Source organism: Oncorhynchus clarkii, chromosome 9 (assembly GCF_045791955.1).
Source record: "Oncorhynchus clarkii lewisi isolate Uvic-CL-2024 chromosome 9, UVic_Ocla_1.0, whole genome shotgun sequence".
In the NCBI taxonomy this organism is placed as follows: domain Eukaryota; kingdom Metazoa; phylum Chordata; class Actinopteri; order Salmoniformes; family Salmonidae; genus Oncorhynchus; species Oncorhynchus clarkii.
In genome coordinates, this window is record NC_092155.1 from 29,690,002 (window position 1) to 29,712,501 (window position 22,500).

Here is a 22,500-nt window from a genome sequence, read left to right on the forward strand (position 1 = left end):
GTGGCAAGAAGAAAGCCATTTCTTAAAGATATCCATAAAAAGTGTTGTTTAAAGTTTGCCACAAGCCACCTGGGAGACACACCAAACATGTGGAAGAAGGTGCTCTGGTCAGATGAAACCAAAATGTAACTTTTTGGCAACAATGCAAAACGTTATGTTTGGCGTAAAAGCAACACAGCTGAACACACCATCCCCACTGTCAAACATGGTGGTGGCAGCATCATGGTTTGGGCCTGCTTTTCTTCAGCAGGGACAGGGAAGATGGTTAAAATTGATGGGAAGATGGATGGAGCCAAATACAGGACCATTCTGGAAGAAAACCTGATGGAGTCTGCAAAAGACCTGAGACTGGGACGGAGATTTGTCTTCCAACAAGACAATGATCCAAAACATAAAGCAAAATCTACAATGGAATGGTTCAAAAATAAACATATCCAGGTGTTAGAATGGCCAAGTCAAAGTCCAGACCTGAATCCAATTGCGAATCTGTGGAAAGAACTGAAAACTGCTGTTCACAAATGCTCTCCATCCAACCTCACTGAGCTCGAGCTGTTTTGCAAGGAGGAATGGGAAAAAATGTCAGTCTCTCGATGTGCAAAACTGATAGAGACATACCCCAAGCGACTTACAGCTGTAATCGCAGCAAAAGGTGGCCCTACAAAGTATTAACTTAAGGGGGCTGAATAATTTTGCACGCCCAATTTTTCAGTTTTTGATTTGTTAAAAAAGTTTGAAATATCCAATAAATGTCGTTCCACTTCATGATTGTGTCCCACTTGTTGTTGATTCTTCACAAAAAAATACAGTTTTATATCTTTATGTTTGAAGCCTGAAATGTGGCAAAAGGTCGCAAAGTTCAAGGGGGCCGAATACTTTCGCAAGGCACTGTATATGCTTCATTTAGAGTTATTTATGTAACTTTAGAAATGCTGGGCTATCTGTTTTGATTTTTAATACATTCTAAGGCTGCATGATGCAACTCTAATGATGATTTGAAAAAAGTAGCATGAAAGGCGTGAGCTCTGCTTCGTCTCACATTCGCAAGTTGACAAGTCAAATCAAATTGTGTTCGTCACATGCGCCGAATACAACAGGTGTAGGTAGACCTTACAGTGAAATGCTTACTTACAAGCCCTTAACCAACTGTCATGTAGGTATGAATGATTCGGGAGACAGGCGCAGGAATGCGTAATATGGGTTTTTATTAAGCCCACATTACGGCGTGCCGTGTAAAGGCACGGGGACGAAGACCAAACAAACACGTAACAAAACACAGGGTAGAAACCCAAAACAAAAGAGGGAAGAGTACCTTGAATAAATAACACATGGGCACAATGATTATCACGCGGGACGAGACCCGTAATCATCTGCCCAATCCACAAGGGCACGAAAGCCTAAACACACAGCACAGGTACTCACACGCACCAACGGACATTGTAACAATAATCGACCGCCCAATGGAAACCAAAGGGCACCTATATACAAATACAATCCCCAAAGTGGGAAAAGGGGCCAGGTGTGCGCAATGAAAGTTTTAGAGGGATCCGTTACACCAACAAGGCAGTTTTAAGAAAACACCTACAAAAATAAATAAGATATCTTGATGGCTGACTCACTTAATACCTTGAATTTCCCGGCTGCATCCCCTTTGTGTGGACATAATCCCCCTAAAAAAATCCATGCCTTTTGCGGCCAGTGGCCGATGTGCCCTTGGGCTGAATATAATACATATAATTCCCTTCTCCCCGCTGCGTGCCGAGGCACCTCTCACCCACATGGCTCTCAGTCACGTGATCGGGTCTTTCTCACAGGCTACAAGTGAAGACGGACACATCAGGGATGCAACTGCGCGCGTCCTTATCCAATTCCGAGGCGCATATTGAAGATATTGGAAGAACTGTCCACATTTACTTCTCATCAGCCAACAAGATGAGTACTAGCCTATGTCAATCTACTATCCCCCATAGTACAACAGTTGACTTATTATATTCTGTGCAATAAATAAATATCCCAAACATAGTCCGGGACAGTTGTGGGATGCGACAGCTTAAAATGTAGATAAACTACTATGGCAGTAGGCTGTAAGCGCAAATCTTCCATTAGCAGGAAAACACCATTCTCAAAAGTGACCACAAATGCGATTATGCATGTAATGCTTTTATTATTATTACTGTTGTACTGCAAAAAAAAATCTGCTTTATTTTAAGAAGCTATTTGGCCACTTTAGTTGTGATATAAACTTATATGTGCGACTCTGATTTCAAAAAGTCGCAAACAAAAACATGCGCTGTTTGCCTTAATAAGCTGGTCATCATTCACAAGTGATAATATATCATTCACAAGTGATAATATATCATTCACAAGTGATAGTCTAATATTCTCACCCATCACACTATTCTTGATCTAATCTTGTCTTTAAAAATAATAAAAAATATATTTGTGAAATTTATTTTGATTAAGAATGGACCATTATCATATAGGACGCTTTTCCCGTGGTTCATTTTCATGCCAGCCAGGTAGGCTATACTCCTGTTTTAAAGAGAAGCAATGTGCTAAATATTAGGAAGGTTGAGAAATAAATATAGTAGGCATAGTCTACAGAAAGCTGATGGGATCCACCTCTTTTTAATAGAGGCCATCACTCTGTTTTCTCACACAATTGCATAGTCTATAGAAATGTTGCGCAACATGAGCTCATAGGCTCTCATGAAGTGTTGATGTCAGAGTGATTAGAGGGACAATAGAGTGCGGATTACCAGGTAGGCCCAATTACCATGACTAAGCGGTCACATGGAATATGACTGCCATCATGACTCGTGACCGCCGATGTGTGGCGGTAATACGGTCACGTAACAGCCCTAGTCACAGCACTTCAAAAAAAAGGTGATTTCTAAAACCTAAAAGGATTCATTGGCTGTCCCCATAGGATAACTCTTTGAAGAAACCTTATTGTTTCCAGGTAGAACCCTTTTGGCTCCAGGTTAAACCCGTTTCTACCTGTAACCAAAAAAGGGTTCTCTTATGGGGACAGCCAAAGAACTCTTTTGGAACCCTTTTTTGTAAGAGCACAGGGATCTCCAGGCTATTCATGCTCTCCCTTTGAACACAGCGTCGAGAACGAAAATGCTCTTCCAACTGTCTCATTTTGATAAAAAAGAGAGTGAAGAAGTCAAAATTAGGGAGGAGGGGGTGATCTGTTGGATCAAAGCCTCCTGCGCCGACAAATCATTTCAGATGGAGGGTAATTTTCCTCTCGTTCTTAACAGTGGGAATAAGGGAAGAGAGGAGGGGGGGATGCAAGGAATGGCGAGGCATCTCGTACTCACTCAGGAAATGAGGCAGCCCACTTATCCCCTTCCCTACAGACCCCTATTTTAGGTTTCCTCCAGGGGTGCCCACACAGAAATGCCAAATATTCAATAGATAAAAGCAGCAATGACTGAGGGAACTCTTCTCTGGGGTTGAAGTACTTTGTATCCTCCATTCCTCTAACCCACTGCCTTTCTGGGGTAAATCCAGGTTGTCTAGAGGAGTGGGATGTTTTAAATCCAGATACTGTGGGTTTGTCAAAAATAGAGCACTCCGGGAACATTTTGGTGGATAGTGTGCTTGATGAACCGCGGAACACACACATAGCACCACGACTAGTTCTCCCTCACTGTGTCTGCCTGACGTAAGCATGCATTATGTCCAGCCCTGTTTAGGGGCCCCACTGTCTGCCTGACGTAAGCATGCATTATGCCCAGCCTTGTTTAGGGGCCCCACTGTCTGCCTGATGTAAGCCTTCATTATGTCCAGCCTTGTTTAGGGGCCCCACTGCCTGCCTGAGGGCTCCATTGTACTACAACACATAGAGCTGGCAAAACAACAGGCTCAGAGCTGCCTTCCTATAATGGGGCTGTAATCCCTAGAACTACAACAAGTAGGCTAAACCTTACTTAGGCTAAAAGGCCTAGCCAGAGCCTGTTCACTAGCAAACTGTGAGGGGGTCCTAGTGTTAGTGACCCTAGACAGAAGCTATTACAGTGTCACATTCAGATAATAATATGTAAAGCTAAACAACCAGGTAGCCATGGCCACTTCAGTAATGATGTAACTGGGCGGCGGTTGGCGCGGTTACTCACCTGCACCCATGATGAGTCCGGGGGCGGAGTCTTTGGTGTGGACGGTCCCTGATACGTAAGGGTTGTCAGCCCAGCGCAGGTGGAGGTGGAGGTGACAGTCAGGCTAGAAGACGGGACAGAGAGAGTTTATGGAACATTAAAGGACGTTTTGGGAACTGTAAGTCCCGTGTGTCTGTTGGAGTTTGTTACTGTTTAGGTGGCCATGTGTGTAACCCAGCCATATCATCCCAGATCTCTCCCTCTCTCTCTCTCTCTCTCTCCCGCTCCCTCGCTCTCCCTCTCTCGCTCTCCCTCCCATGTCAGTTTGCTCAACACTGAAGCATATTAGACTAATCCTCAGAGTCGCAGCAGTTCCTGTAATGTTTGTTAAGCAAACCAAATCCCCCGGGGAGAGACAAAACCTGGGTGAATTTGTATTGGGACATTTAGGGAGTAGGACCATTACAGTACATTAAGGGACTTTTTTGACATAGTCAAACGTTTGGACACAACTACTCATTGAAGGATATTTCTTTATTTTTACTAGTTTCTACATTGTAGAATAATAGTGAAGACATCAAAACTATGAAATAAGACAGAAGTAACCAAAAAAGTTTCAAACAAATCAAAATATATTTGAGATTTGAGATTTTTCAAAGTAGCCACCCTTTGCCTTGATGACAGCTTTGCACACTCTTGGCATTCTCTCAACCAGCTTCACGAGGAATGCTTTTCCATCAGTCTTGAAGAGTTCCTACATATGCTGAGCACTTGTTGGCTGATTTTACTTCACTCTGCAGTCCAACTCCTCCCAAACCATCTCGATTGGTTTGAGGTCAGGTGATTGTGGAGGCCAGGTCATCTGATGCAGCAGTCCATCACTCTCCTCGGTCAAATAGCCCTCACACAGTCTGGAGGTGCGTTTTTTGGTTATTGTGCTGTTGAAAAACAAATGATTGTCCCACTAAGCCCAAACCAGATGGGATGGCGTATCGCAGACAGTGTCACCAGCAAAGCACCCCCAAACCATCCTCCTCCATGCTTCATGGTGGAAACCACATATGCGGAGATCATCCGTTCACCTACTCTGCATCTCACAAAGACACGGCGGTTGGAAATTTGGACTCATCAGACCAAAGGACAGATTTCCACCGGTTGAATGGCCATTGTTCGTGTTTCTTGGCCCAAGCAAGTCTCTTCTTCTTATTGGTGTCCTTTAGTAGTGGTTTCTTTGCAGCAATTCAACCATGAAGGCCTGTTCAAAGTCTCCTTTGAACAGTTGATGTTGAGATGTGTCTGTTACTTGAACTCTGTGAAGCTTTTATTTGGGCTGCAATTTCTGAGGTGCAGTTAACTCTAAACTCTAATGAACTTATCCTCTGCAGTAGAGGTAACTGGGTCTTCCTTTCCTGTGGCGGTCCTCATGAGAGCCAGTTTCATCATAGCGCTTGATGGTTTTTGCGACTGCCTTTGAAGAAACTTTCAAACTTTCTAACATTTACCACATTCATGTCTTAACGTAATGATGGACTGTTGTTTCTCTTTGCCTATTTGAGCTGTTCTTGCCATAATATGGACTTGGTCTTTTACCAAATATGTCTATCTTCTGTATACCACCCCTACCTTGTCACAACACAACTGATTGGTTCAAATACATTAAAAAGGAAAGAAATTACACAAATACAATTTTAACAAGGCACACCTGTTAATTTAAATGCATTCCAGGTGACTACCTCATGAACCTGGTTGAGAGAATGCCAAGCGTGTGCAACGCTGTCATCAAGGCAAAGGGTGGCTACTTTGAGGAATCTAATATCTAAAATATATTTTGGGGTTACTACATGATTCCATGTGTGTTATTTCATAGTTCTGATGTCTTCACTATTATTCTATTATACACTATAAAAACCCTTGAATGAGTAGGTGTGTCCAAACTTTTGACTGGTACTGTATATTGGTCAAGGACTGTGTTACGTGGTGTGTGCGGGTGGGGGTGTGTTCGTGACATGCGAGTGTGTGTGTTGACATCCATCTGAGTGGAGAGTGACTGAGGGGACAAAGTGTGTGTGTTTAGTGTTTTTACTGAGTGACTCACACCGCTCTTTGTGTGTCAATCTTAAGCCTTTCTCTCCACTTTCCCCTCTTCTTCCCGTCTTCCTCTCCTCTCTCTGTTGTTATTTATTCACGACTCTGCATTAGATGGCCCTGTATGTTAGCGTGATGCTGTCTCTCCTCGTTAACCCTGTTGCTATGACTCCGGCTGTACACACGGGGTTAAGTGCCTCCCTAAAGCACCGTGCAGTCCCGTCAACAAGAACCATCTTTCAAAGCCACCTTTCATGCCTCCCTCATTAGTCGTCAAGGAACTTTAAAACTCTCATGGCAGTATAACGACAATGGCGTTAGGGCAGTTTTTAAAGTTAAACTAACAAAGACAAAGACTGCCCATTTTAAAGGTGGGTCTCTCTCTCTCTCTCTCTCTCTCGCTCTCTCTCTCTCTCTCTCTCTCTCTCTCTCTTTCATTAAGCCTACACTCTTCCCATGTCAGTAAAACATTAGCTGCCCTGGCTAGCCTAGCCCCAGTACAGATGGTATCACGTTGCACCTGCACTGAGTCAAATCGCTTGTATCTGGCCCTTGCAACGCTAAACAGTAAATCACTTACGGAAAAAAAAGAAGCAATTTAAAAGGACTTTGCTGCGCTATTAGGCAGTAGATTAAACAAAGATTACCCACATTAATCTAAGGTACATGGATTCTTTTAATAGTCATTTACAAACCGCCATCCTTCTATTCAATGGCCATTACTCTTCTAGCGTGCTTTGTGACAGGTCATGAAGGTATAGTCGTAGCATTGTTCGCGTTACACAACTTGTGACATCTTGGCGACACCGTGGGGTGACAGTGTTGTTGTTAGGAGATATAAAGCTGTCTGTAACCTGGTTTCAGCGCAACGGCCGGGGCCGGGGCGTGGATAAACAAGGACGGTGGTATGGGGGTCGTGGTCGCTCTGAGACATGGGTGTTCTAAAATGGCCGATTTGTGTTATAGGCGGTCGTGATGGTGAGATATGGGGAAACAGACATGTCTGTGTGTGTGTGTCAGTCTGTCAGTGTCTCATTCCCTGGCTTGGTGCCTGTCTTTATGACTCCCTGTTCCCAACACGTGAAGATGATATCTCTGTCTATGTGGAACTCTGTCAGGTTGAGTGATGGTTCAATTTGAAAAGTGGGCTCTCTCTCTCTGTCTGTGTTACATGGCTATAGGCGTACTTCGTATGACTTCGTATGAGCCCTGCAAAGACTGTTCCAATGCTTCAAAACTGCATCCTTCTTTCCTTCCATCCTAGAAGTAATCCCTTATATGTAGGCCTATGGACTGGATTGGTGAAAGTTGCTGTATGTGCGGATGGCAGGAAGTCTAGCAGTTAAGAGCGCTGGACGAGTAACCGAAAGGTCGCTGCTTTGAATCTCCGAGCCGACATGGTAAAAAATCTGCTGATTTTGAGCAAGGCACTTAATCCTAATTGCTCCTGTATATCACTCTGAATAAAATGTATGTAGGTAGTGCAGGTCTGGTATAATGTATGTAGGTAGTGCAGGTCTGGTATAATGTATGTAGGTAGTGCAGGTCTGGTATAATGTATGTAGGTAGTGCAGGTCTGGTATAATGTTTGTAGGTAGTGCAGGTCTGGTATAATGTATGTAGGTAGTACAGGTCTGGTATAATGTATGTAGGTAGTGCAGGTCTGGTGTAATGTATGTAGGTAGTGCAGGTCTGGTATAATGTATGTAGGTAGTGCAGGTCTGGTATAATGTATGTAGGTAGTGCAGGTCTGGTATAATGTATGTAGGTAGTGCATGGGTTCCTTACTGATTGGCAGGTGACTGGCTTGCCGTTCATGTCAGTGGTAGGCGGGGCAAGGGGTTCCCAGTCTCGGCCTTTGTTATAGGTGATGAGAGTCGTCACTTTGCCATCCACCTTCTGATTGGCCAAGAAGACGCCTTTGACCCCGCGGACCTGGAAACAAATTACAACAAACGTCTCAGTTATGATATTATGGGAAGGTTTAATACTGATGTGGGATCTGTTTGTATGGGTCCTAGCTATTTATTAAAAGCACAGGCTTGTTACAGAAGACTGTTCAGAGATCAGACTGTTGGAGACAGAACCACACAGAGACACTCCAAAAGAGCAGGTATCTCCAGACACACCTATCTATAATGTAACTGCTGCTGATTCTGGGTCAGAATTCTGGCCGGCCTGTCAAGAGAGTCTAGGTAAGGGGAAGAGGGAATTAAACAACATGTCTCTTTCGAACTTTCTCTTGCTCTCTCTCTGCAATACTCTTATCTGTCTGGGTCTCTCTCTCTCTCTCTCTCTCTCTCTCTCTCTCTCTCTCTCTCTCTCTCTCTCTCTCTCTCTCTCTCTCTCAAATGAAGAGGGCTAGCTTATGCAGCTCTCTCTCCTATGTCCCTCGCTCTGTCTCTTTTACCTCTCTTTCTCCATCTCTCTCTCTCTGTGATGACAGTGTGGCCCGGGGCTAGAGGTGCGAGAGGAGAGGAAAGGAGGAGAGGAAATGAGTTCTGCAGTGCTGGCCCTCAACTCCACGGGCCACTGCCTCTCCTCCTCTAACACTTCCTCCTCTCTTCCTTTACTCTTCCCTCGCTCTGTTTGACTTCCCTCCGCCGGGAGACCTTGTCAAAACAAACCCAATGAATGATGGCTTAACCAAAAACAACTAATAAAATATGGAAAGTGAAAACGACATATCTCACCCATGTGGGATTATTTATTTTTTTACATCAAAAGGAGTGTGTATACTGCTTACAATCACACAACGGAAAACTGCTTCAAAACCCAATTGGGGGAGGCAGGAAAAATAGTGGAACCCTCCTTATTGAATGCACGGCATTCTAATGCATTCATGTTGTGTGTTTCAACGCAAGCTGTCTGTCTAGAAGGCACGCAGGATCCAGTGCCATTTTAAGACCCACTCAAGGCCACAGGCGTTCCAGACACCGCTCTCCGCTGACATGGAGGTGAGACCACCTACCCACTGTTACCTTGGCAATGACTAGCAACGATGGAAGTTGAGTGAGTGGGAACAACGCTACGGAAATGAGCCATACACATTTGTTTTGCAGCAAGATGAGTGAATAAAATTACAACGCCTTAAAGCAGGTGTGTGACGACTCACACCGAAGCACACAAGGTTAAGGTTTTTGAGGGAAACATACCACACATCTACCACGCTCATTGGTCAAGGTGTAATAACACTGTCCTATAGCTAGGGGGCAGGGTGCTCTGCCATTTAGTAGACACTTCTTTCCAAAATGACTTGCAGTGGTACATCAATTTTAGTAGATCAGATTTAGTAGCGGGAATCGAACCCACGACCTTGGCATTGCTAATTTTTGGCATTGCAATCACTCCTGCCAACAGAGCCAAAGAGGACTCACCTCCAGTATGTCTATAAGGGCGCTCTCCTCCGGCTGCTTGGCGCTGCGGACGTTCTCCAGCACGACGGAGTAGTAGACGCCCTGCGGGTCCGACTGGTACAGGTTGTAGGTGTCTGTCTGGTACCACTCCTGCAGGGCCAGGAACACCTGGCTCTCGTCCGTACTCACTATGTGGACGTCCTGGGGAGAGGGGTTGATGGGGGGAGGGGAGAGGAGGTGGTATGACGAGGGTGGGAGAGGGAAGGAGAATAGGAGTTACGTCAACAGCTTCGAAATGGCGTCAGTCTTTTCATAAAGTAAAGGGGAGGAGAGAGAGCGAGAGACAGAGACAGACAGAGACAGACAGAGCGAGAGAGACAGAGCGACGGAGAGAGGGAGAGAGAGAGAGAGAGAGAGAGAGAGAGAGACAGAGCGACGGAGAGAGGGAGAGAGAGAGAGAGAGAGACAGAGCGAGAGAGAGAGAGAGAGAGAGAGAGAGAGAGAGAGAGAGAGAGAGAGAGAGAGAGAGAGAGAAACAACAAGAAAGTTGTGATTCTTCTCATTCTCTGCATATTGTATCAACGGTGGCAGGAGAACAAACAGGAGTAATAGAACACTTTCGGGCTGTTCACAAAAACCCAGGTTTTCCACTCATAACTTGCGAGGGGCTCCTACTCTTCTGCAGATGTTAGAAACAGAGTGGCTGAGGTACAGACTCCAGAGCCTGAGTCGGCGTTCCCTGTGAGACTCTCTGATTACATTAACATGACATTAGAGACAGAGAGGCGATGCAGACGTCAGACTTCAGGAGAAGTGAGCGGTGAAGAGTGCTCCAGAACCCTCGACACATTGACAGTCCAGACACATTTTTAGCCTAGCTGTGGACTAAAAAGCACTTTCAACTGGGAATCTCCATTCAGCATGCTTTAAAATTCTGGCCTAGGTCGGGAAACCGGCCCAATATGTCTTGAATGCTGATGTATGGGTCTGAACCTGCAAGCTACTGCATAGAACTAGTGCACAACGTCCCTACAAAGTCCTTGACTGCGGACGTATTGCTTGGTTTTTGTCTTCTAGCACTGTTAAAGTGGAAGCACTGGTTAACGATAGCTGGCATGTTTTTCTTTGCGGTAAAACATATCTGGGTCACGGTAAAATTAGGCGAACACTCAGCCACCACATAAGACGCCTAACCGGGCAGAATTTCATTCATCAATAGTAAAGTAGAGGGGGGAAAGAGAGACAGAGGGATGGAGGGATACAGACAGCGGGTGAGAGTGGGAGAGAGGGATGGAGGGATACAGACAGCGGGTGAGAGTGGGAGAGAGGGAGAGAGGGATACAGACAGCGGGTGAGAGTGGGAGAGAGGGAGAGAGGGATACAGACAGCGGGCGAGAGTGGGAGAGAGGGATGGAGGGATATAGACAGCGGGTGAGAGTGGGAGAGAGGGATGGAGGGATACAGACAGCGGGTGAGAGTGGGAGAGAGGGATGGAGGGATACAGACAGCGGGTGAGAGTGGGAGAGAGGGATGGAGGGATACAGACAGCGGGTGAGAGTGGGAGAGAGGGATGGAGGGATACAGACAGCGGGTGAGAGTGGGAGAGAGGGATGGAGGGATACAGACAGCGGGTGAGAGTGGGAGAGAGGGATGGAGGGATACAGACAGCGGGTGAGAGTGGGAGAGAGGGAGAGAGGGATACAGACAGCGGGTGAGAGTGGGAGAGAGGGAGAGAGGGATACAGACAGCGGGTGAGAGTGGGAGAGAGGGATGGAGGGATACAGACAGCGGGTGAGAGTGGGAGAGAGGGAGAGAAGGATACAGACAGCGGGTGAGAGTGGGAGAGAGGGATGGAGGGATACAGACAGCGGGTGAGAGTGGGAGAGAGGGATGGAGGGATACAGACAGCGGGTGAGAGTGGGAGAGAGGGAGAGAGGGATACAGACAGCGGGTGAGAGTGGGAGAGAGGGAGAGAGGGATACAGACAGCGGGTGAGAGTGGGAGAGAGGGATGGAGGGATACAGACAGCGGGTGAGAGTGGGAGAGATGGAGAGAGGGATAGAGACAGCGGGTGAGAGTGGGAGAGAGGGAGAGAGGGATACAGACAGCGGGTGAGAGTGGGAGAGAGGGATGGAGGGATACAGACAGCGGGTGAGAGTGGGAGAGAGGGAGAGAGGGATACAGACAGCGGGTGAGAGTGGGAGAGAGGGATGGAGGGATACAGACAGCGGGTGAGAGTGGGAGAGAGGGAGAGAGGGATACAGACAGCGGGTGAGAGTGGGAGAGAGGGATGGAGGGATACAGACAGCGGGGGAGAGTGGGAGAGAGGGAGAGAGGGATACAGACAGCGGGTGAGAGTGGGAGAGAGGGATGGAGGGATACAGACAGAGGGTGAGAGTGGGAGAGAGGGAGAAAGGGATACAGACAGCGGGTGAGAGTGGGAGAGAGGGATGGAGGGATACAGACAGCGGGTGAGAGTGGGAGAGAGGGATGGAGGGATATAGACAGCGGGTGAGAGTGGGAGAGAGGGATGGAGGGATACAGACAGCGGGTGAGAGTGGGAGAGAGGGAGGGAGGGATACAGACAGCGGGTGAGAGTGGGAGAGAGGGATGGAGGGATACAGACAGCGGGCGAGAGTGGGAGAGAGGGATGGAGGGATATAGACAGCGGGTGAGAGTGGGAGAGAGGGATGGAGGGATACAGACAGCGGGTGAGAGTGGGAGAGAGGGATGGAGGGATACAGACAGCGGGTGAGAGTGGGAGAGAGGGATGGAGGGATACAGACAGCGGGTGAGAGTGGGAGAGAGGGATGGAGGGATACAGACAGCGGGTGAGAGTGGGAGAGAGGGATGGAGGGATACAGACAGCGGGTGAGAGTGGGAGAGAGGGATGGAGGGATACAGACAGCGGGTGAGAGTGGGAGAGAGGGAGAGAGGGATACAGACAGCGGGTGAGAGTGGGAGAGAGGGAGAGAGGGATACAGACAGCGGGTGAGAGTGGGAGAGAGGGATGGAGGGATACAGACAGCGGGTGAGAGTGGGAGAGAGGGAGAGAAGGATACAGACAGCGGGTGAGAGTGGGAGAGAGGGATGGAGGGATACAGACAGCGGGTGAGAGTGGGAGAGAGGGATGGAGGGATACAGACAGCGGGTGAGAGTGGGAGAGAGGGAGAGAGGGATACAGACAGCGGGTGAGAGTGGGAGAGAGGGAGAGAGGGATACAGACAGCGGGTGAGAGTGGGAGAGAGGGATGGAGGGATACAGACAGCGGGTGAGAGTGGGAGAGATGGAGAGAGGGATAGAGACAGCGGGTGAGAGTGGGAGAGAGGGAGAGAGGGATACAGACAGCGGGTGAGAGTGGGAGAGAGGGATGGAGGGATACAGACAGCGGGTGAGAGTGGGAGAGAGGGAGAGAGGGATACAGACAGCGGGTGAGAGTGGGAGAGAGGGATGGAGGGATACAGACAGCGGGTGAGAGTGGGAGAGAGGGAGAGAGGGATACAGACAGCGGGTGAGAGTGGGAGAGAGGGATGGAGGGATACAGACAGCGGGGGAGAGTGGGAGAGAGGGAGAGAGGGATACAGACAGCGGGTGAGAGTGGGAGAGAGGGATGGAGGGATACAGACAGAGGGTGAGAGTGGGAGAGAGGGAGAAAGGGATACAGACAGCGGGTGAGAGTGGGAGAGAGGGATGGAGGGATACAGACAGCGGGTGAGAGTGGGAGAGAGGGATGGAGGGATATAGACAGCGGGTGAGAGTGGGAGAGAGGGATGGAGGGATACAGACAGCGGGTGAGAGTGGGAGAGAGGGATGGAAGGATACAGACAGCGGGTGAGAGTGGGAGAGAGGGATGGAGGGATACAGACAGCGGGTGAGAGTGGGAGAGAGGGATGGAGGGATACAGACAGCGGGTGAGAGTGGGAGAGAGGGATGGAGGGATACAGACAGCGGGTGAGAGTGGGAGAGAGGTATGGAGGGATACAGACAGCGGGTGAGAGTGGGAGAGAGGGATGGAGGGATACAGACAGCGGGTGAGAGTGGGAGAGAGGGAGAGAGGGATGCAGACAGCGGGTGAGAGTGGGAGAGAGGGATGGAGGGATACAGACAGCGGGTGAGAGTGGGAGAGAGGGAGAGAAGGATACAGACAGCGGGTGAGAGTGGGAGAGAGGGATGGAGGGATACAGACAGCGGGTGAGAGTGGGAGAGAGGGAGAGCGGGATACAGACAGCGGGTGAGAGTGGGAGAGAGGGAGAGAGGGATACAGACAGCGGGTGAGAGTGGGAGAGAGGGAGAGAGGGATACAGACAGCGGGTGAGAGTGGGAGAGAGGGATGGAGGGATACAGACAGCGGGTGAGAGTGGGAGAGAGGGAGAGAGGGATACAGACAGCGGGTGAGAGTGGGAGAGAGGGATGGAGGGATACAGACAGCGGGTGAGAGTGGGAGAGAGGGAGAGAGGGATACAGACAGCGGGTGAGAGTGGGAGAGAGGGATGGAGGGATACAGACAGCGGGGGAGAGTGGGAGAGAGGGAGAGAGGGATACAGACAGCGGGTGAGAGTGGGAGAGAGGGATGGAGGGATACAGACAGAGGGTGAGAGTGGGAGAGAGGGAGAAAGGGATACAGACAGCGGGTGAGAGTGGGAGAGAGGGATGGAGGGATACAGACAGCGGGTGAGAGTGGGAGAGAGGGATGGAGGGATATAGACAGCGGATGAGAGTGGGAGAGAGGGATGGAGGGATACAGACAGCGGGTGAGAGTGGGAGAGAGGGATGGAAGGATACAGACAGCGGGTGAGAGTGGGAGAGAGGGATGGAGGGATACAGACAGCGGGTGAGAGTGGGAGAGAGGGATGGAGGGATACAGACAGCGGGTGAGAGTGGGAGAGAGGGATGGAGGGATACAGACAGCGGGTGAGAGTGGGAGAGAGGTATGGAGGGATACAGACAGCGGGTGAGAGTGGGAGAGAGGGATGGAGGGATACAGACAGCGGGTGAGAGTGGGAGAGAGGGAGAGAGGGATACAGACAGCGGGTGAGAGTGGGAGAGAGGGATGGAGGGATACAGACAGCGGGTGAGAGTGGGAGAGAGGGAGAGAAGGATACAGACAGCGGGTGAGAGTGGGAGAGAGGGATGGAGGGATACAGACAGCGGGTGAGAGTGGGAGAGAGGGAGAGCGGGATACAGACAGCGGGTGAGAGTGGGAGAGAGGGAGAGAGGGATACAGACAGCGGGTGAGAGTGGGAGAGATGGATGGAGGGATACAGACAGCGGGTGAGAGTGGGAGAGAGGGAGAGAGGGATACAGACAGCGGGTGAGAGTGGGAGAGAGGGATGGAGGGATACAGACAGCGGATGAGAGTGGGAGAGAGGGAGAGAGGGATACAGACAGCGGGTGAGAGTGGGAGAGAGGGATGGAGGGATACAGACAGCGGGTGAGAGTGGGAGAGAGGGATGGAGGGATACAGACAGCAGGTGAGAGTGGGAGAGAGGGATGGAGGGATACAGACAGCGGGTGAGAGTGGGAGAGAGGGATGGAGGGATACAGACAGCGGGTGAGAGTGGGAGAGAGGGAGAGAGGGATACAGACAGCGGGTGAGAGTGGGAGAGAGGGATGGAGGGATACAGACAGCGGGTGAGAGTGGGAGAGAGGGAGTGAGGGATACAGACAGCGGGTGAGAGTGGGAGAGAGGGAGAGAGGGATACAGACAGCGGGTGAGAGTGGGAGAGATGGATGGAGGGATACAGACAGCGGGTGAGAGTGGGAGAGAGGGCGAGAGGGATACAGACAGCGGGTGAGAGTGGGAGAGAGGGATGGATACAGACAGCGGATGAGAGTGGGAGAGAGGGATGGAGGGATACAGACAGAGGGTGAGAGTGGGAGAGAGGGAGAAAGGGATACAGACAGCGGGTGAGAGTGGGAGAGAGGGATGGAGGGATACAGACAGCGGGTGAGAGTGGGAGAGAGGGATGGAGGGATACAGACAGCGGGTGAGAATGGGAGAGAGGGATGGAGGGATACAGACAGTGGGTGAGAGTGGGAGAGAGGGATGGAGGGATACAGACAGCGGGTGAGAGTGGGAGAGAGGGAGAGAGGGATACAGACAGCGGGTGAGAGTGGGAGAGAGGGATGGAGGGATACAGACAGCGGGTGAGAGAGGGAGAGATGGATGGAGGGATACAGACAGCGGGTGAGAGTGGGAGAGAGGGAGAGAGGGATACAGACAGCGGGTGAGAGTGGGAGAGAGGGATGGAGGGATACAGACAGCGGATGAGAGTGGGAGAGAGGGAGAGAGGGATACAGACAGCGGGTGAGAGTGGGAGAGAGGGATGGAGGGATACAGACAGCGGGTGAGAGTGGGAGAGAGGGATGGAGGGATACAGACAGCGGGTGAGAGTGGGAGAGAGGGATGGAGGGATACAGACAGCGGGTGAGAGTGGGAGAGAGGGATGGAGGGATACAGACAGCGGGTGAGAGTGGGAGAGAGGGAGAGAGGGATACAGACAGCGGGTGAGAGTGGGAGAGAGGGATGGAGGGATACAGACAGCGGGTGAGAGTGGGAGAGAGGGAGAGAGGGATACAGACAGCGGGTGAGAGTGGGAGAGAGGGAGAGAGGGATACAGACAGCGGGTGAGAGTGGGAGAGAGGGATGGAGGGATACAGACAGCGGGTGAGAGTGGGAGAGAGGGAGAGAGGGATACAGACAGCGGGTGAGAGTGGGAGAGAGGGATGGAGGGATACAGACAGCGGGTGAGCGTGGGAGAGAGGGAGAGAGGGATACAGACAGCGGGTGAGAGTGGGAGAGAGGGATGGAGGGATACAGACAGCGGGGGAGAGTGGGAGAGAGGGAGAGAGGGATACAGACAGCGGGTGAGAGTGGGAGAGAGGGATGGAGGGATACAGACAGCGGGTGAGAGTGGGAGAGAGGGAGAAAGGGATACAGACAGCGGGTGAGAGTGGGAGAGAGGGATGGAGGGATACAGACAGCGGGTGAGAGTGGGAGAGAGGGATGGAGGGATATAGACAGCGGGTGAGAGTGGGAGAGAGGGATGGAGGGATACAGACAGCGGGTGAGAGTGGGAGAGAGGGATGGAGGGATACAGACAGCGGGTGAGAGTGGGAGAGAGGGATGGAGGGATACAGACAGCGGGTGAGAGTGGGAGAGAGGGATGGAGGGATACAGACAGCGGATGAGAGTGGGAGAGAGGGAGAGAGGGATACAGACAGCGGGTGAGAGTGGGAGAGAGGGATGGAGGGATACAGACAGCGGGTGAGAGTGGGAGAGAGGGATGGAGGGATACAGACAGCAGGTGAGAGTGGGAGAGAGGGAGAGAGGGATACAGACAGCGGGTGAGAGTGGGAGAGAGGGATGGAGGGATACAGACAGCGGGTGAGAGTGGGAGAGAGGGAGAGAAGGATACAGACAGCGGGTGAGAGTGGGAGAGAGGGATGGAGGGATACAGACAGCGGGTGAGAGTGGGAGAGAGGGAGAGAGGGATACAGACAGCGGGTGAGAGTGGGAGAGAGGGAGAGAGGGATACAGACAGCGGGTGAGTGTGGGAGAGATGGATGGAGGGATACAGACAGCGGGTGAGAGTGGGAGAGAGGGAGAGAGGGATACAGACAGCGGGTGAGAGTGGGAGAGAGGGATGGAGGGATACAGACAGCGGATGAGAGTGGGAGAGAGGGAGAGAGGGATACAGACAGCGGGTGAGAGTGGGAGAGAGGGATGGAGGGATACAGACAGCGGGTGAGAGTGGGAGAGAGGGAGAGAAGGATACAGACAGCGGGTGAGAGTGGGAGAGAGGGATGGAGGGATACAGACAGCGGGTGAGAGTGGGAGAGAGGGATGGAGGGATACAGACAGCGGGTGAGAGTGGGAGAGAGGGATGGAGGGATACAGACAGCGGGTGAGAGTGGGAGAGAGGGAGAGAGGGATACAGACAGCGGGTGAGAGTGGGAGAGAGGGATGGAGGGATACAGACAGCGGGTGAGAGTGGGAGAGAGGGAGAGAGGGATACAGACAGCGGGTGAGAGTGGGAGAGAGGGAGAGAGGGATACAGACAGCGGGTGAGAGTGGGAGAGATGGATGGAGGGATACAGACAGCGGGTGAGAGTGGGAGAGAGGGAGAGAGGGATACAGACAGCGGGTGAGAGTGGGAGAGAGGGATGGAGGGATACAGACAGCGGGGGAGAGTGGGAGAGAGGGATAGGGTGCACAGTATTGGTCGTGCTCCATGACACTTTGTGCTGTGTGAAGGTGGCTCAACCTGTAGCTAGCTCAGAATAGTTAGTGTGGTAGTCAAACCTGAACAATGGTGTGTGTGTGCGTGCTTGCGTGCGTGCGTGTGTGTGTGTGTGTGTGTGTTAGACTGCAGCAAAGGATTAACACTTAGATTAATGTATTATTTCAAAATGCTCTTACAGTGTTAGGCGGGAGAGAGAGACAGAGAGAAACAAAGAGAGAGAACAAGAAAGAGACATAATGAGACACACAACAGCAAACCATTCTCCCTAGCTGATTCTCTCCGTTTCCAGCATTGGGATGTCTGTCTCTCTCACACTCTGTATACTGTGTGTGTGTGTGTGTGTGTGTGTGTGTGTGTGCGTGCGCGACTGTCCAACCATATGCCCTTCGTACCCTCCGCATGGATCTCGATGAAGTACTCAAATGTGTGTTTGTTGCTGTGACTCCCTGTGAGTAGGTGTGTGTGCTCCGTGTTGACAGATCTCTCCTGCATCGGTGAAGTCTACGCAAACCACTGCTCTGTGTTGACAGATCTCTCCTGCAGAGTATTTAGCCTGAGGAGTTGGCACTGAGGAGTCTGTAAACTTCAAGTCCCGAAGACTTCTACATTCACAGCAGCTATCCACCCACTTGTTTAACACCACTCTGAGCCCGGTGAATAATCCTCTATGGAGCTATGTGGATTTGCTGTGGATGAGCAGCTCGAGTCAGACAGCTGAAAGTAGCACGGATATGTGCTCAGGTGTGCAGTCCTACGCCAAAAGCACAGGATTACTTTGCAGCAACCTACTGTGCTATATTCCCTGTGTAATGCCACTTGCTGGAAGAGCTAGCATCATCCGCAGAAAGGGAAGCGGAGGACACCGATTTGCCTACGTACAGTGGGAAGAGGGAAACGGATGTCATCTCCGCTTATTTGTGGACTTAACGCAACTGGCGACAGGCCATAACTGAGCGGAGAAACGCTCGCAAACGGTTAGCATGTGGGCTGATGTCTCTGTGGGAGAATAAGACTCTGCTGCACCTGTCACTGTGTACAACATAGCAGTACAGCATAGCAGACTTTCTAAAGAGAGAGAGACAACAGACAGTATTCTCCCATTCACTCCCATAGAGACGAGCTTCAAGGCACATTCACAGAGGCTTCCTGGGGTCGCCCCAAAGCGCGTCGGGGTGGAGACGGGTGGAAAGACCACACAAAAAAAAGGAGGAGAAGTGCGAGGAGAGAGAAAGACATGCGAGAGAGGAAGTGAGGGAAAGAGAGGAAACATAGACTGGAAGAGAAACGGTTCCCCACAAAGCCTGTCACCATAGAGACATAAAAAGAGGGAAAAAAGGAGGGGAATATATTGAGAGAGTAAGAAGTTGAGCGAGATACAGGGCTGCAGATGGTGTTGATAGAGAAGGAGAAAAGAGAGGGAGTGGGAGAAGAGGTGCAAGAAGTGTGCAAAAGAGAGACGGAGGAAGTGAGAGAGAAGGAAAGAGAAACAGAGGCTGGAAGAGAAAGAGACGACGATCGCTTATCATTTCACAGTCTAGCAGCTCTTCAGACTAACAAACAAACAGGGTCGGCAGAGGCTGTTAACAACTCCATAAATCCAGGAGGCCCAACTTCACTTCACTCCCAACTTCACTCTTTGCATCTTTCAAAAGCTTCTTAATAATTCACAGTGGAAAACAAGAAGCTCAGCAACCACAGCTGTTTGTTTATTGAATCAGCAAAGTTTCTGATGTCAAAAATTACAGGGGGAGGTTTGAAAAGCCCTGAAATTGCTAGACTCAAGAAAGTGGTCACGAGAGTGATAAGTGATGTAAATTCTAAAGAAAATGAAAGAGTTCAGTTGCAGTTTTAACTCTGTAAAGAGATGTGGTGGCTGTATCTTCCTCTGTAATTTTTATTTTTTTTCCATCCATGAGCAGTTTTAAGATTTCTTCTTTAAACGTAAATGGGGCAAGAGATGGTAAAAACAAGAGCCATGGTGTATGAGTTAATTAGGGGAAAGGGAAGTGACATACATTTTCTACAAGAAACGCATAGTAATTTGGAAAATGAAGTTATGTGGCAACAGGAGTGGGGGGGACAGTGGTGTGTAGTCATAAAAACTCAAAAAGTGGGGGTGTGGTTATTTTGTTCTCAAAAGGGTTTTTGCCTTTGTCATATGAGGTTGAAGAGGTAGTTGAGGGGAGGTCATTAAAAGTTAGAGCAAGGTATGAAAACATCACTATGTGTCTGATAAATGTATATGCCCCAGTGGTGACAGTTGAGAGGGTATGTTTTTTAGAGACATTATCAAATACCATTGAGAAATGCAACAAAGAAGATTATTTATTTATTGCTGGGGATTTTAACTGCACAGTTAGCGATTTAGATAGAAATCACCAAGAACCTCATACAGCCTCAAGGACTTTTTTTAAAACGCCTCATTGTAACACATGAACTGTGTGATATTTGGCGGAGTCAACATGGAGGAACAAGGCAGTACACCTCGGCGCATGTGAGGGAGAACATCATCTCTATGGCCAGGTTAGATAGGTTTTATGTTTTTGAGCATCAATCTCAGGTCTGTAAATCAAGTGTGATAACCCCAGTGGGATTTTCTGATCATTGTTTAATAACAGAGGTGGTGTTCATTAATGATGTAAAACCCAAAAGCGCATACTGCCATTTTAATATAACTTTATTGAGTGATGCTCATTTCAGGAACTGTTTCAGTTTTTTCTGGGAGAGGTAGAGGTCTCAAAAAAAGGCTAGTTTTGTATCCCTTCAACAGTGGTGGGATATAGGGAAAATCCAGATTCAACAATTTTGTAATCAATACACGAGGAATGTCACCAAGGATATCACCAGATCAATGAAAGCCCTAGAGTTTGAAATAGTGGAACTCATGACGTTGGTTGAGACCACAGGAGATCGAGGCCATACTCAGGCCCTCAAGAGGAGAAAAGCTGCATTGGCAGACCTGCTGGGTATCAGAGCACAGGGGGCATTGGTGAGAAGTACGTTTCAGGGAATATCTGAAATGGATGCCTCATCCAAATTTTTCTTTGGTTTAGAGAAAAAGAATGGACTAAGAAAAATTATTCATTGTCTCAAATCAGCTGTTGGACAAGAGCTCACTAGTCCTAGTGAAATTAAAAAGAGGGCAGTAGAGTTCTATGCTGAGCTCTACAAGTGTGAGTACAAAGAGGATAAAACAGTGACACAGCAGTTCTTTGATGGGATCCCAAAGGTGGCTGCAGAAGCTCAGGTTGAGCTTGAGCAACCATTGTCTTTGCAGGATTTATACACTGCATTAAAAGGCATGGAAAATGGAAGTGCACCAGGCATTGATGGGCTTCCCGTTGACTTTTTTAAGTCTTTTTGGGCTATGTTGGGAGAGGATTGGTTAGAAGTAGTTAATGATAGTTTAACCGGAGGGTTACTACCAATAAGCTGCAGAAGGGCTGTCCTCACCCTACTGCCCAAAAAGGGTGACCAGAGGGAGGTGAAGAACTGGAGGCCGGTGGCTTTATTGTGCACTGATTATAAGATATTGTCAAAGGCTTTGTCCAACAGGCTGAGGGAGGTGATGGGGCAAATCATACATACGGATCAGTCCTACTGTGTTCCTGGCAGGCAGATAGGGGATAACATTTCTCTGATTCGTGATTTTTTGGACGTCTCTACTGCTATTGGGTTGGATGCTGGTCTAATTTCAATTGATCAGGAAAAGGCATTTGACCGAGTTGAACATCAATATTTATGGCACACGTTTGAGGCGTTTGGGTTCAGCTCTGGTTTTATTGCCATGATAAAGGTGATATATGGTGACATTGAAAGTGTATTGAAAGTTAACGGTGGTTTGAGTGCTCCTTTTAAAAAGTGTGTAGAGGTATTAGGCAGGGATGTTCTTTGTCAGGAATGTTATATGCCATTGCTATAGAGCCACTACTAAATAGCATTAGAAGTCGCATTGCAGGGGTGTACTTTTCAGAGGATATTCCTCCTATTCGTCTCTCAGCCTATGCTGATGATGTAGTTGTGTTAGTGAAAAATCAAGCGGAGGTGGATAGCTTGAGTCTAATGGTTGATCGTTTTAGGGGAATATCCTCTGCAAAGGTAAATTGGGAAAAGAGTTGTGCTTTACAGATTGGAGAATGGTCTGGAAGGATCATGGCTTTGCCAGGGGGGCTAGAATGGTGTAAGGGAGGTTTTAAGTATCTTGGAGTGTACCTAGGAGATGAGGGGACTATGGAAAAAAAATTGGAGTGGGGTGGTTGAAATGGTGGAAGGGAGGATGAGGAGATGGCGTTGGTTACTATCTCGTATGTCATATAGGGGGCACACTATTATAGTTAACAATGTGATTGCCTCTGCACTGTGGCATCGGTTGTCAGTTTTAGAACCACCATCTGGCCTTCTGGCTAAGATACAGGCAATTATTGCGGATTTCTTTTGGGATAAATATCACTGGGTTCCACAAAGTGTTTTGTATTTGTCAAAAGAGGAGGGGGAACAAGGTCTTGTACATCTTGCTAGTAGGGCTGCTGCTTTCCGGTTTCAGTTTATTCAAAGGTTGCTTTATGGACCGGAAAATGTGGTGTGGAGAGGGGTGGCAGGTCTTGTATTACAGCGGGTTGGAGGATTAGGTTTAAAGAAGGCTTTATTTCTGGTTGATAGTAGCCAGATTTCTAGGGAGGGAGTACCTCCGTTTTACAGAGGCCTTCTCAG

At 49.2% G+C, this 22,500-nt stretch overlaps 1 protein-coding gene across 5 annotated transcripts in view; it reads right to left on the reverse strand.

Moving 5' to 3' along the window:
• Positions 1–22,500, reverse strand: part of LOC139416202 (VPS10 domain-containing receptor SorCS2-like) — a 337,490-nt gene that overhangs the window by 37,649 nt on the left and 277,341 nt on the right. For all 5 annotated transcript variants that reach the window (XM_071164599.1, XM_071164598.1, XM_071164596.1 and 2 more), the window contains exons 9-11: positions 9,566–9,745; positions 7,977–8,123; positions 4,125–4,227 (exon numbers count right to left, since the gene is read on the reverse strand). In XM_071164599.1, the coding sequence (XP_071020700.1) occupies positions 4,125–4,227; positions 7,977–8,123; positions 9,566–9,745 (430 nt within the window). The remainder of the gene's footprint in view (positions 1–4,124; positions 4,228–7,976; positions 8,124–9,565; positions 9,746–22,500) is intronic.